The sequence below is a fragment of the Doryrhamphus excisus genome, linkage group LG5 (genome assembly GCF_037039965.1).
Source record: "Doryrhamphus excisus strain RoL-2023G ecotype Guam linkage group LG5, RoL_Dexc_Guam_v1.1, whole genome shotgun sequence".
Classification (NCBI taxonomy): Eukaryota; Metazoa; Chordata; class Actinopteri; order Syngnathiformes; family Syngnathidae; genus Doryrhamphus; species Doryrhamphus excisus.
This window is the reverse complement of record NC_136361.1, coordinates 8,280,238-8,294,038: the sequence shown is the minus strand read 5'-3', so window position 1 is coordinate 8,294,038 and position 13,801 is coordinate 8,280,238. Positions and strand designations below refer to the sequence as shown.

The following is a 13,801-nucleotide window of genomic DNA, read 5'->3' as shown; positions in this document are numbered from 1 at the left end:
TATGAACAAACATACTGTAATTGTCCTGTCATTTATCTTTCTCTTCATAAAATACAGCAAAATGGGCATATTTCACACAAATTGCGATTAATCACAATTAAATCATTGTTCATCATTTTTAATCAAATGAAAAATTAGCAAACAGAACATTCCACATCCGATATTATCCAAAGTTGCAAGTACAATTGCAGACAGTGCTAACCATCCATCCATGCATTTTTTTTAAATGCTGGAGCCTATCCCGGCTGACTTCGGGAAAGAGTACAAGTACACCCTGGACTGGTGGCCAGCCAATCACAGGGCACATATTGACAAACAACCATTCACACTCACATTCATACCTATGGACAATTTGGAGTGGCTAATTAACCTAGCATGTTTTTGGAATGTGGGAGGAAACCGGAGTACCCGGAGAAAACCCACGCATGCACGGGGAGAACATGCAAACTCCACACAGAGATGTCCAAATTGAGATTCTAACTCAGATCTTTCCCATCTCCTGACTGTATGGCCTCCATGCTTACCACTTTCCCACCGTGCCCAGCACTAAGCTAAATATTTGCAGTATAGTAATGTGTGATACCACTGATTTAGTTCCTGATCAAGTACTGAGTCAAATTCAGGCTGGTGTCTGAGTTCCTGATATGTCATGTATTAATTTTTTAGTTGTTTTAACATATGTGAAGAATAGGAAAAATCAAATAATACAACCATGAATAGAAATAATTGCTTATTAAGAATCAAACCGGATTCATTAGTAGTAAGTATATGGGAGTATCATGACTAGTAAGCAGTATTTTTTGCTGTACTAAATTTGGTCTTATTTTAAAATAAGGTACGCAAAACTACAGTACTTGCTGAAGAAGTAATGACTAAGACACATACATACGTATATCACGTGATACGTATATATGCTATATCACGCCACACATCATTGTGTTATTGTTGTGTGTAACTTTACCCGCTTGTTGCAGAGGTGGAGTGGGGGCAGTGGGGTGGGGTAGGGGGGTCACGACTCTCCCACCGCAGTCGCGCACGATTTCACCCGCAGCCCCACTTTTCCAGATGGAGTGCCCTGTGTGCGCGTGCGTGTGCGTGCGTGCGTGAAGAGAATAGCAGCGTGATGTTTGTTTACACAAGGACCAGGCAAGGCCTTATCTGCAGCCGGCACCCACGCTGTGATTTTTTTTTTAGACTTTCTTCGCGGACGGACACTTCACAGTGCGCGTGTACGTGGGCGTGCGTGCGCGTGTTTTACTGGCCATTGTTTAGCCAAAATGCCTCCTCTTAAAGCTACACAGATTTTTGTCTTCTTCCTCCCACCTCATTAGAAAGACTGGTGAAGGTCTACATTTACAAAAGGCCGCACTTCATATCCGCACGCCCCCCCCCCCTTTTTTTAGGCCAGACAATCAGCCACATTGTCATCAACATTAAATAAACATTCTTCACGTCGGATCCTATTTAAGGAACATTTTAGCCATGCTCTGCACAGTATGTGTTTTATTTTCAACCAAATGACTTGACTTTATTTCGTTCAAATGTTCATCAAATTTATTAAATTATATGTGGATTCATTTCTCACTGTGTATACACTCTAAAAAGTCATTCAGAGTATCTGTTGACACCACTTGATTTAATACATAAACGCAATGTAAAAATGTCATTCATTGATTTAGATCAGGGGTCTCAAACACGCGGCCCACGGCCCAAATGTGGCCCGCAAGACACTTGTTCAAGGCCCCCGCCTTGATATGAAAGTTTAATGTTAGTGCGGCCCGCGCAAGTTTGATATGGATGCTGTATGGTATCATGTACCCAGAAAAAATTATTACGTTTGATTCATGTTCATGTTAAAGGTTAAATAACTGTTAATAGTTATCCTCCCTATCCGTGTGGAAGTGGTAAGTTTTTGGCTATTTAAGTTTAAAGGAAATAACTTGAAGGCTACCGTTTAGGTTGCTAGCTCTCTAGTTCGCGAGTTAGCATGTGTCACATGACCCTGCAGTTGCGCAATATGTTGTAAATAAAAAGAGTATAAATGTGACTATAGTCGTGTTTTGTCATGTCTACAGGGCTCTAATAATGCTTTGTTCATTTTAATCTGAAAAAAATAATTTGTCTACCCACCAACTATATGTGCTTTCTTAAGTTTTTATTATTTGCCGTTTTATAATAACTATTAATTTATTTATTACTGATTGATTGATTTTCTTTATTCTTGATTTGTTTATTTATTGTTAATCTTATTTTGTGTAGAAAAATAAAAATGAAGATATTTGAGAACAGTGGAATGTTTTATCAGAGCTTTTATTGTAGAAAATCGGAACCAAAGCAAAGTTTATTCATTTTTCTGTTTTTAATAAATGCGTTTTTTGTTTTTGTTTTTTTTGGAAAACCTGATGCGGCCCAGCCTCACCCAGACCAGAGCTCCAGTGGCCCTCAAGTAAATTGAGTTTGAGACCCCTGATTTAGATAAACTTAGATAAAGTTGCTAACTTTATTTTTGAAGTTATGTTCAAAAAATAATGTTGGCTATTACATGAACTTCATTTAGCACGTCATATACACTCAAATTTTATTGTTGGTAAGCTTCAAACAAAATTCAAGTTCATCATATACGTATATTCCGCGGGTCAATTAAGTTAAAGAACAAGGTGGTCTGTGATTGGTTGTCTGTTGTGATGAGTCAAGGTAAACAGGAAGTAACGGCCAAGTACTGATTCGGCAGACCAGGCGGCCTGTGATTGGTTGTATGTCGTGAGGCGCCAAGGTAAACAGGAAGTAACAGTATGGGTTGCACAATTGCGACATGGACACCAGCTAAGGACTTTAAAAATGTTAATTTGTTGACCAGCTAGCTTAGTCAGCTAGTGTGCTGTGATTCGGCTTTATTTTGGTAATGCATGATTGTTAAATTCACATTACACTTGTTTACCTTAACTGAAAACAAATTCACTAATTACACTTTCATAATAAATTTGTGTTGTGTTCCATTGAGTGTATTCATATTTTATTTATTTTTATCTTATAGTATAGTAGTATAGTATAGTATAGTATCATATATATATATATATATAAAGTTACTGCATATAAAGTACACAACAAATTAAACGACTTTGAATGAAATGATTAAGTCAGTTGACTTAACATATTTTTTTGAGTTATGAACTTAAAAACTTATCCCTATGACAATTATTATTCAGTCAGCATTACTTAAAATAAGCTTTGAGCGAAGAGGGAAAAGAGCTAATTCGTTCAATGCAATATTGTTTGTTGGTTCAAAGCAGTTTCAAATTAAGTTGTCAGAAGTAAGAAAGACTAATGGAAACCGTTGCGTTGATTTGTTTTCTTCAGGCTAAACATTTTTTTTTGAGTGCATACCACCAAGTGTTACAGGAAATGAACACAGCCGGATCGAATTTATGTTCCTTCGGTTATTTCGTTTTATTTTACTTTACTGATTTTTTTCTTTCAGTAAAATATTAATAATAGGGACATTCTTCGATGGTAATTATGAATATGTTGCTATAGGTGAATCGAAAAGATGAAAAAATTACTATATATAGAGAGAGAAAGAGAGCGTTCGTGTTATAAATGGTGGTTGTTGGCGTCATTGCGTGATTGATGGCTGCTTATGAATGAAAGTTTTGACGATCCTGTTGAGTGGGGGTTGGTGACGTCACGCCCAATTAGTCCCGGTCACGACTCAGCAGGACCCCTCCCACCTCCGCCACGCTTATAACGGGCCCCGTCTCACCAGAGGGGAGGCACTCTGAGGGAGGGAGACATGTACTGGGACTCCACCATCAAACCTGCAGACAGCAAAGACGCCAAAATAAAGGTACCGTCTCATTTTTCTATGGAATGCGGAAATATATTTAAACAAAAAAGAAGTCTGGTGTTTTTTAATTGATATGACACATTTTTGGATTTTGTTAACGAGTAAGAGTCCTTACTTTTTTATTTTTAATTGCATTGTTGATTGACAGATGGAGGTGTGCCAGAGTGGGTACTACAGGGAGGATTTTAGGACCCAGGAGGTGCCGGCAGGTTTTGACTTTGCATCTTATGGTGAGTTTATGATGATATTAGTGCACATTGGGTAATGATGGGGGGGGGGGGGTGTAAAGAAAGCCAGTGAGGATGAGGATGCCACCAGGTCACATGATGCTTCTTCTTCAGATGATGATGATGACGAAGGTCCAATTGTTTATGCAGCCGGCTTCCTGTGAAGCCGAGCAGCTGAAGGACAGAGGAAATATTTTCCAAGGCGGCATCATCACATCTGTCAGAGCTTTTTCAATGAGACCTTGACACGTGGGGGGGTTGGGGTGTGTGTGTGTGTGTGTGAGAGAGAGAGAGAGAGAGAGAGAGAGAGAGAGAGAGAGAGAGAGAATACAGGGCTGAGCAGGGTGGCCATGTTAAAGATACTTTTGCCTCCCCTAATCCTTTCCTCCAGACTTCCTTCTCAAACAGATTTAGAGTCCCCCTCCCACCCCCTCCCACCCCCTGTACCGGCCCGTCCTTCCATCACTAAGTCTGTCACACTCCCTCCACTGGCGTTTCCTCCTCGCTCTTCCTCCCCCACCTAGCCTGTTTCCTCCAGCCTCAATCCATTGAGCTGATTGGACAGTAAAAAAAAAAAAGTTTATCACTGGGTGCTTCATTGTACGTACTTTGCAGGGTGGGTGTTTGGGTTATGTCATTTATGTCATGTTAACTCCCGTTCGTCTTTGTGCACTATGTCGAACCCCCAGACTACCCTGGTGAAGATCTGTCTTTTCTGTTAGACACCAAGCCGTCCGGGCAGACGCAGTATCCGGCCGAGAGCTGCTACACGGAGCCGCCCAAAGGTGGGTCGCATTCAAAGAAAACTGCACTCAAATGTTTTCTGTAGTTCACATTCATGAATTCTATATTTTTTGCAGTTGCTTCCTCAAGTGACGCCAGCCTCTTCAACCTGGACTCCTACCAGGATTTCAGCTGGTGGGCCTCTTATCCCCAAGGTGAGGCTTTTTTTTACTCTTTAAAGGTGCAATAACAATGCCTTATATCACATACTACGTGCTAACATTAAGGAACACTACCATAGCTGTGTGATGCTAAAGTGCTAACATGACATTTTAACCTCATGCAAAGTCGGCATATTCACTGAAGGAAAAACAGAAAACGATCCAACTTGCAGTTCCCATGTAGATTAACGGATGTCTACAGTTTCATTGCTCCAATCAGGCGGGTGAGCAAATAAAGCACTCCTTTTTTTTCTCCTGCTTGTGACGTTAATTCAGGAAACAATACAAGCAGTTGATGTTTGCTAAATACAAGGATGAAGAGTCTTGAACCAGTCATGATGAACCAGTCATATAGTGATATATCACTATATTGACACTTACTATGGTACACATTATGGCATTGGATGCTCATATCACCTTGTACTTCAGTACGAGGTACACTATTTTTAAAAACAACCTTAAACTGTATCATGGAAAGCAGGAAGTGAACAAATGGTGATCAAAAGGGCTTATACAAAGTGAAACACAAATAGCATACCTGATGGATATAACAAACATGTTGCAGTCAAAATGTATGATACAACATAAGGTGGCCAGAAATATTTCAGTATTGAACAAAACAAAATTTGTTCTCAATCAGAAAACACTCCACACTCTTTATTGCTCTCTGGTTCTACCATATCTTACTTATTGTGTGGAAATATGGGCTAATAACTATAAAAGCAATCTTCACTGGCTAAATGTACTGCAAAAAAGGTCAGTAAGGATAATTCATAATGCCGCCTACAGAGAACATACTAACTCCTTATTTCTAAAATCACAAATACTTCAACTTGCTGATATAGTTCGTCTTCAAACAGCTAAAATAATGCATAAGGCTAAAAATAAGCAATTAGCTAAAAATGTCATCCAATACTTCTCTACAAGAGAGGAGAAATATGATCTCAGGGAAGAAGTACATTTGAAACACTTCTATGCTAGGACTACATTATGCTAGCCATAGCATTTCAGTATGTGGAATCAAACTATGGAATGGATTGAGTAAGGAAATCAAACAATGCACAACGATGAGCCAATTCAAGAAACAATACAAGCAGTTGATGTTTGCTAAATACAAGGATGAAGAGTCTTGAACCAGTCATGATGTGCTATATATATCACTATATTGACACTTACTATGGTACACATTATGGCATTGGATGCTCATATCACCTCTTACTTCGCTACGTGACAAAAAAATAAAACTAATAAAAAATATTCAAAAAATTCAAAAAAAAATCTAAAAATTCTAATAAATATAAAAAATACTTAAAACTATATTAGGAAAGCAGGAAGTGAACAAATGTAACAGTTAGTGATTGTAAAAGTACCAGATGGAGGGGTAGGATTTAATAAGCTTTGCTTCTTCCTACTCCTTTTGGAAATGTGGAACTGGGAACTGATTATGGGATGCACTCAATTGGAATCTGATGCATGTTCAAATGAAATAAAACCATTACCATTACCATTAATGGCCTGTCCTAACTTCCCCTGAGCTCACTTGTAAACAAATATTCATGGGTATCCACATCGCTACCGCACAGAGATGGCCAAGGGTGGAATGAACCCTGGTCTTCTAGCTATGAGGTCTGCACGCTAACCACTCGAAGAAAGTACACTTAAATCTAGATTTGAAAAAAGTAGATCTAAAAAACGTATTGGATTCATCGGTTTCGAACAATAGAAAATGATCAGCGTTTCTACTAATTACCTTCGTCAAGCGCAACGTGATTATGTTTTGCCACCATTTCATGCGTTCAAAATAACTTGACAAGTACTCAATGGATTTGGATTGAATGGGATATGGAAGCTCCGATTAGATTTTTGGGGGTGATCCGAATCATCGCCTGGATCCAAATTTTTTATTTTTTTTTAGTTCTTCAACATTGCGAGATGGGACCATTTTCAGTATTTGTGTATATAACTCTACAAAATTGGTCAGACCACTTGGAAAAATATACAGGAGAGGTTTCCAATAGTTTCTCCAACATATCAAAGATGCATCCAAAATGTTTTCGCACACCAAACTTGAAAGTGAAACCAAGCAAATGCAACAAAATGGAAATCATACAAGCGTATTCAAGAGTCAAATTGCATGCCGAGTCAGATGTTGGTAGGTCAAAAGTGACTTTTGCAAACTGATGAATGAAGTTGTCCATCCGGCAGATGGGCTGATGGTGGAGCAGCCCCAAGCAGGGTTCCAGGAGTCAGGACCCTCCCAGACGTACCCGAGCATGGCTCCACAAAGTGGACAGTTCAGCCCGGCCGTGGAGGGCAGCCACAGCCCTTTCCTGTCAGGGAAAACCTCACAAAGTAAGACCACTGGCCATGTAGACGGGGGTGGGCTAGGGGCTTAACATCTAACTCAAGAGTTTCCTTGTGTTGCAGGCGAGTCTGAGTCCACTTACTCTTGTCACTCGGCCGACCTCTACGACTCAGACGGGCAGAGGAGATCCTTCTGGTCCGAGTACTCTTCAGCCAGCTTTGGCGCCCCCCTCGCACCTGCCATGTGTCCCGCCTCCACTGGCACCCCCCAGCCGACAGAGCACTACTACCCCCGTGTGGCCAAACGCAAAAACCTGCAGCGGCCTGAGAGGGAGAGCCACATGGCGGCAATGTCTGCTTATCCAGGTAGCGACCGCTTTTATCTCTAACTTCAGATCATGTCAGCCAATCAGAAGCTTAAAGAAAGTCAATAAAACTCATACGCCCCACACAGCACGAGCCTAATAGTGAAATCCGTACAAAAAAAAACCTCACTTCCAAAGGAGACAAACAGCACAGTCCCTGTAATCCACTGATGTCCAGTAGGTGGCGGTATTGCACCTTAGACGAAGTGTGTGCCAGCTGCTACAGCAACACACACATCTTTACCACAGCGCCATCTGCCGGCTGCGTGCATTACTGCACCTCAGCCCTCAATGCAAGTACAGTGGAACCTCAGTTTTCCTCATTAATCTGTACAGAAACCGAATCCATTTTAGAAATAATATAAAATATGATATATTGGATGGATTTATTTTTTTAAAAAGCAAACTTTTATGAGAGCTCGCAAAATGCAAAACTGTTTGCAACTATGACATCTTGAGTTTCTGTTTACTTATGGGACAATTATGAGACAAAGAATCTGGCTTATGGCTAATTATTTAATTTCCTTTCGAGTGCCAGTACTCAAAGTGTGCGGTTCTTCATTTGATGTTTCATCACAAACATCCGCTCTTTTGCGTTCTCTTGCAAAGTTTTGTGAGCTCTTGCAAAAGTTTGTCTTTTTTTTTGTTTCTACCCATTAATATTTCAGAAAAAGAGTTGTTCATTATAGTGTGTGTTCTGTGAGCAAATAAACCATACACATTCACACAACCACTGGAATCTGTCTATAGTGTACTAACTATATATCTATTCTTCACAGAGATGGCGTCACCAAATAGTGGATGCTTTTTTTGGGCACTCCATTGCATAGGCTACTTTAGAGTAGTCATTTTTATCGAAAACCACAGCGTACAAAAGCCGAGGTTCCACTGGAACATTAAAAAAAAACCATCCACCTACACATTTCCGACTCTATAAAATGGTTTAAATCCTACAAAAGATGATACAGATATTCAGGCTACTTTTGGTTACCATGGTAACTCCAACTACCTCTCTCACCTGCATCGATCATTCTGTCAGGTTCTGGTCCGATCCAGCTGTGGCAGTTCCTGCTGGAGCTCCTCCTGGACTCCGCCTGTCGCACCTTCATTTCCTGGACAGGGGACGGCTGGGAGTTCAAGATGTCCGACCCCACTGAGGTAAGGCCCGGTTTCGGGACTTCTTCCTTGTTTTTTTTCATCCCCCTCATGGTTTTGGGTTTCTTTCGCAGGTGGCCAAGCGCTGGGGCCAGTGCAAGAACAAACCCAAGATGAACTACGAGAAGCTGAGCCGGGGCCTTCGCTACTACTACCACAAGAACATCATCCACAAAACGGCGGGAAAGCGCTACGTTTACCGCTTTGTCTGTGACATGCAGGGCATGCTGGGGAAGACAGCACAGGAAGTTCTCGCCGGCCTGAACATTTTGCCGACCGGCACGGAAGTGTGGCGCCGCCACACGGACTCGGTAGCGGCATCCTCGGAGCATAGCAGCGAGCGATGGGAGTAGGAGGAAACCCGACAGTAGGAGGACCGCCATGTTTCAATGTAGCCCCGCCTCTTCCAACCCTGGCTCAGTAAGTAATGACACATCACGGCTTTGTGGTGGGACCCAGAAACTGAGACTGTTGAGGCACGTTGGGCAGTTTAAGCACTACAGAAACACTTCTTATGGGAGTTTTTTTTGTGTTTTACTACTAATTCTACGAGATTAAGGTCATTATCAGTGTCAAATTGGAATTGTACTCAAATAAAATCAGAATATTGTGAGCAAATAATTACATTTCTGGGAATAAAGTTAAAGACTCAACCCTTGTTTATTATACAATATATGAACCAATGTTAATAAATAGAATATTTTTGTAGTTAGAACATGGAAAACCTGTTAATAACTTTCTAAATACAGGTTTTAATATTATTAGAGCCCTGTAGATGTGAAATAACACCCATATAGTCACTTTTACACTATTATTATTCTTTGTTTACATCACATCACAGAGAGAGAGATGGCTGCCACAAGCATTGCAAGCTAGCGAGCTAACTAGTTAGCTTCTCCGAAAAGACGACAAAAACTTACCACTGAGAGGTTTTCGCTCTATCTCAGCCATGGCATGCCCGTCCGTCAATCAATCTCCATGGACATGGAGACTAACAATATAATAATAATAGACATATAACTTGTCTTTCAATATATATATATTTTTTACTAATAATAGGCCACAGCTGGGATAGGCTCCAGCACCCCCCGCGCGACCCTCGTGAGGATAAGCGGTAGAAAATGATGAATGAATGTTATTTGAAAAGCCACAATATAGCCAGGGATTACTGCTGTGCGGAACTCATTAACATACACTCATTAAAATTCTGACTTTATTTTGGTAGTATTCTGATTTGTTGATTTTAATCTCATACCTTTGGGACTATTCTATATTTTGTTGTTTTCATTGTGGCCTTAATACTTCCTCCCTTAGCATTTCAGGGTGTTTCTTGGAACTAATGTATTTGTGAATAATGTCAATATGGTCGAGTTTTGTGCATTTATTATATAGATATTTTTATACAGAACTCAAGTCTACCTCTGTTTGCTAATTTGAATAAATAAACTCCAATGATCCCTACTTGAGCTGTGAGGGTTGCAGACTGTGTGATGACAATCTTATGTAAATAAAATGTACAGTGTATACATGAACATGTTTGTGTTGCTTATCAATGCACATACAGTAAGTGTTGTTGTCACTGGTTTAGAAATATTTTTCTAAGTACTGCTCTATCCTGTCAAGAAATGTGAACAATAAAAAAACAACAGCGGTTAGAACGACGCAGCCGCCCACGTGAGTTACGTAACCAGGAAGTTTTTCCGGAAGCTGGCAATGGGACAAAAATAATAAAATATTTTTTTAAGGCTCTGCTACACGTCAACCAGGTGAATACGTTAAATGTGTATTTAATGTCTTGTGTCACATCGGTACGCTTAGTTTTAATCTTTAGTCAATACAAGTGTGTCTTTCTCGAGTTCTGCGTTTATTAATCCGGAAGCGATCGGCAAAAGCGAGGGAAATCTGTTCATTGAATCCCGTGACTGAACACTAAATATTCGTTTATTTTAGTGCAAACTATCACGCTTGGCTTTCATCCAACCAAATACGCGTAGCAAACTGTTCGTTTGCAACAGTTTTCTTTCAATTTCCCAATCGCCAAAAATGTATATAAAGTGGAAATTCGGGAATAGAAGAGGTGGAGGCTGCGCTGTAGTAGTAACGAGTTTCAGTTATGAATATTCTAACATAAATAAATGGTAAGGGGGTGATTTCAATTCAAAACAAAGCACCAGACTTGCTTGTTAATAATACTCTCGGCTGATAAAAAACACGTTGCTGTCAAAATGTGGCCCAATAACGTGCCCCTCTCACATAGAGATGTGAATCAAAAGGTTTTATACAAAGTGAAACACAAATAGCATACCTGATGGAGTATAACAAACACGTTGCAGTCAAAAGGTGGCCAGAAATATTTCAGTATTGAACAAAGCAAAATTTGTTGTCAATCAGAAATCACTCCACACTCTTTATTGCTCTCTGGTTCTACCATATCTTACTTATTGTGTGGAAATATGGGCTAATAACTATAAAAGCAATCTTCACTCGCTAAATGTACGGCAAAAAAGGTCAGTAAGGGTAATTCATAATGCCGCCTACAGACAACATACTAACTCCTTATTTCTAAAATCACAAATACTTCAACTTGCTGATATAGTTCATCTTCAAACAGCTAAAATAATGCATAAGGCTAAAAATAAGCAATTAGCTAAAAATGTCATCCAATACTTCTCTACAAGAGAGGAGAAATATGATCTCAGGGAAGAAGTACATTTGAAACACTTCTATGCTAGGACTACGTTATGCTAGCCATAGCATTTCAGTATGTGGAATCAAACTATGGAATGGATTGAGTAAGAGAATCAAACAATGCACAACGATGAGCCAATTCAAGAAACAATACAAGCAGTTGATGTTTGCTAAATACAAGGATGAAGAGTCTTGAACCAGTCATAATGTGCTATATATATCACTATATTGACACTTACTATGGTACCCATTATGGCATTGGATGCTCATATCACCTCCTACTTTGGTACGAGGTACATTATTTAAAAAAAACAAAAACTGTATTATGGAAAGCAGGAAGTGAACAAATGTAACAGTTAGTGATTGTAAAAGTACCAGATGGAGGGGTAGGATTTAATACGCTTTGCTTCTTCCTACTCTTTTTGGACATGTGGAACTGGGAACTGATTATGGGATGCACTCAATTGTAATCTGATGCATGTTCAAATGAAATAAAACCATTACCATTACCATTACAAAATGTGGCCGAATAACGTGCCTCTACACAGATTACAACACAAGAAAAAAATGAGAAATAAAGTTTTAGACTAAAGACAAGACGCAAGGGAATTAGGAAGGAGTGCCAAAACTTCTATACACAGGAGGTGTTGCACTAATGAGGAGCAGTAGGGGTACATGGTGACGTTCTTAGCGTTCAACATCACCATGATGACACAAACATATCAGGTATCACTGAAATTAAACAGAAATGTGTGTAATTATAACATGAACATGGGCGGCATGGCGGACGAGTGGTTAGCATGCAGACCTCACAGCTAGGAGACTAGGGTTCAATTCCACCCTCGGCCATCTCTGTGTGGAGTTTGCATGCGTGGGTTTTCTCCGGGTACTCTGGTTTCCTCCCACATTCCAAAAACATGCTAGGTTAATTAGCCACTCCAAATTGTCCATAGGTATGAATGTGAGTGTAAATAGTTGTTTGTCTACATGTGCCCTGTGATTGGCTGGCCACCAGTCCAGGGTGTACCCCGCCTCTCGCCCAAAGACAGCTGGGATAGGCTCCAGCACCCCCGTGACCCTTGTGAGGAAAAAGCGGTAGAAAATGAATGAATATCATGAACATATATACAATATTTACAATAATATTATAACCCTGTTACATTTGAAGCAGGATGATACATCATATAGCTTTAGCAGTTAAGGAACCTGGACAAGATGGGGGTCAGTTGGTCAGCGCAGACTCTCAAGCAGGAGGTCGGGGACACACCATATGGTCCTGGAGCCTTTCTGATATATGGTCTCTGAAACATCTGATCATCCCCTTCAAAATCTTCAGTGCAGGCACGGGCTCAGAGAAGAGGGGTGGGGGGCAGGGATGAGTGTGTGAATGAGTTCCTTTCAACCCTAACGTAAAAGGTGTTAAGATCGTCCACAAGTTGAGGGTTTTCAACAGGATGGGGGGATGGTCACCTGTAGTTGGTGATGTCCTGTAAGCCTCTCCACGCTAATGCAACATTGTTTTTTATCTTTTCAGTGTATATCTCAATTTTATACAACCAGTGTATAAACGTTGTTCCATTGTGCAATCTATATTTCCGGAGTTAGTAGCCAAAACGGCCTTTGATCCAAAGCTCCACCTTGTTCTGCGAGTACTGATGTGTCATTTGTGAATGAACCGGCTTTAAGAGTCGGCTCTTTTAAATGAACTGGCTCGTGTCGTTGGGAGACAATGCATTTTCTTCATTTGCTTTTTTTTCCCTGTTAAAGGCGAATGCCATTGGTGAAGATGTGCAGCGGCATCGATGTGTCCACACTGAGCAAGAAGGAAGGGGCGGAGTTACTCAGTGTTGCCATTGTAGAAACTTTGTCTGCCGTCATTGGACAGTTTTCTGGTATGTGTGGACTTTTGGGGGACATTTTGGCCATCATATACAATCTGTATGTGAGACATGAACATGCATTTTTCTCTTTTCTGTGTGTTGTAAAGCCATAAAAACTGATAAAAAGACGGCGCTAAGAGTGCATATAATTGGACACACATATTCCACCTATCAAGCCGTCTGCCTCATTTGCATATAATGTGTCATGCAAATGAACCAAGGAACAGCAACATTGTTATTATGACTAATATTAACATTCTTAGGCCGGTATAACAATATTATTGGAACTCATTCACTTATCCTCACGAGGGTTGCAAGGGTGCTGGAGCCTATCCCAGCTGTTTTCAGGCGCGAGGCAGGGTACACCCTGGACTGGTGGCCAGCCAATCACAGG

General features: G+C 40.4%; 1 protein-coding gene across 2 annotated transcripts; it reads left to right on the top strand.

The window, feature by feature from the left end:
• Positions 1 to 2,683: 2,683 nt before the first annotated feature.
• etsrp (ETS1-related protein) lies at positions 2,684 to 10,356 on the top strand. 2 transcript variants are annotated; one of them, XM_058053387.2, is made up of 9 exons: positions 2,684 to 2,773; positions 3,697 to 3,844; positions 3,993 to 4,074; positions 4,794 to 4,856; positions 4,932 to 5,009; positions 7,218 to 7,367; positions 7,443 to 7,685; positions 8,724 to 8,842; positions 8,914 to 10,356. In XM_058053387.2, the coding sequence occupies exons 2-9, from the start codon at positions 3,791 to 3,793 to the stop codon at positions 9,190 to 9,192; spliced, it is 1,068 nt and encodes a 355-aa protein (XP_057909370.2). In that variant the 5' UTR covers positions 2,684 to 2,773; positions 3,697 to 3,790; the 3' UTR covers positions 9,193 to 10,356. The 2 variants fall into 2 exon arrangements, with proteins under 2 accessions (XP_057909370.2, XP_057909369.2); XM_058053386.2 differs by having other exon boundaries at positions 4,761 to 4,856; positions 7,221 to 7,367.
• Positions 10,357 to 13,801: the final 3,445 nt, after the last annotated feature.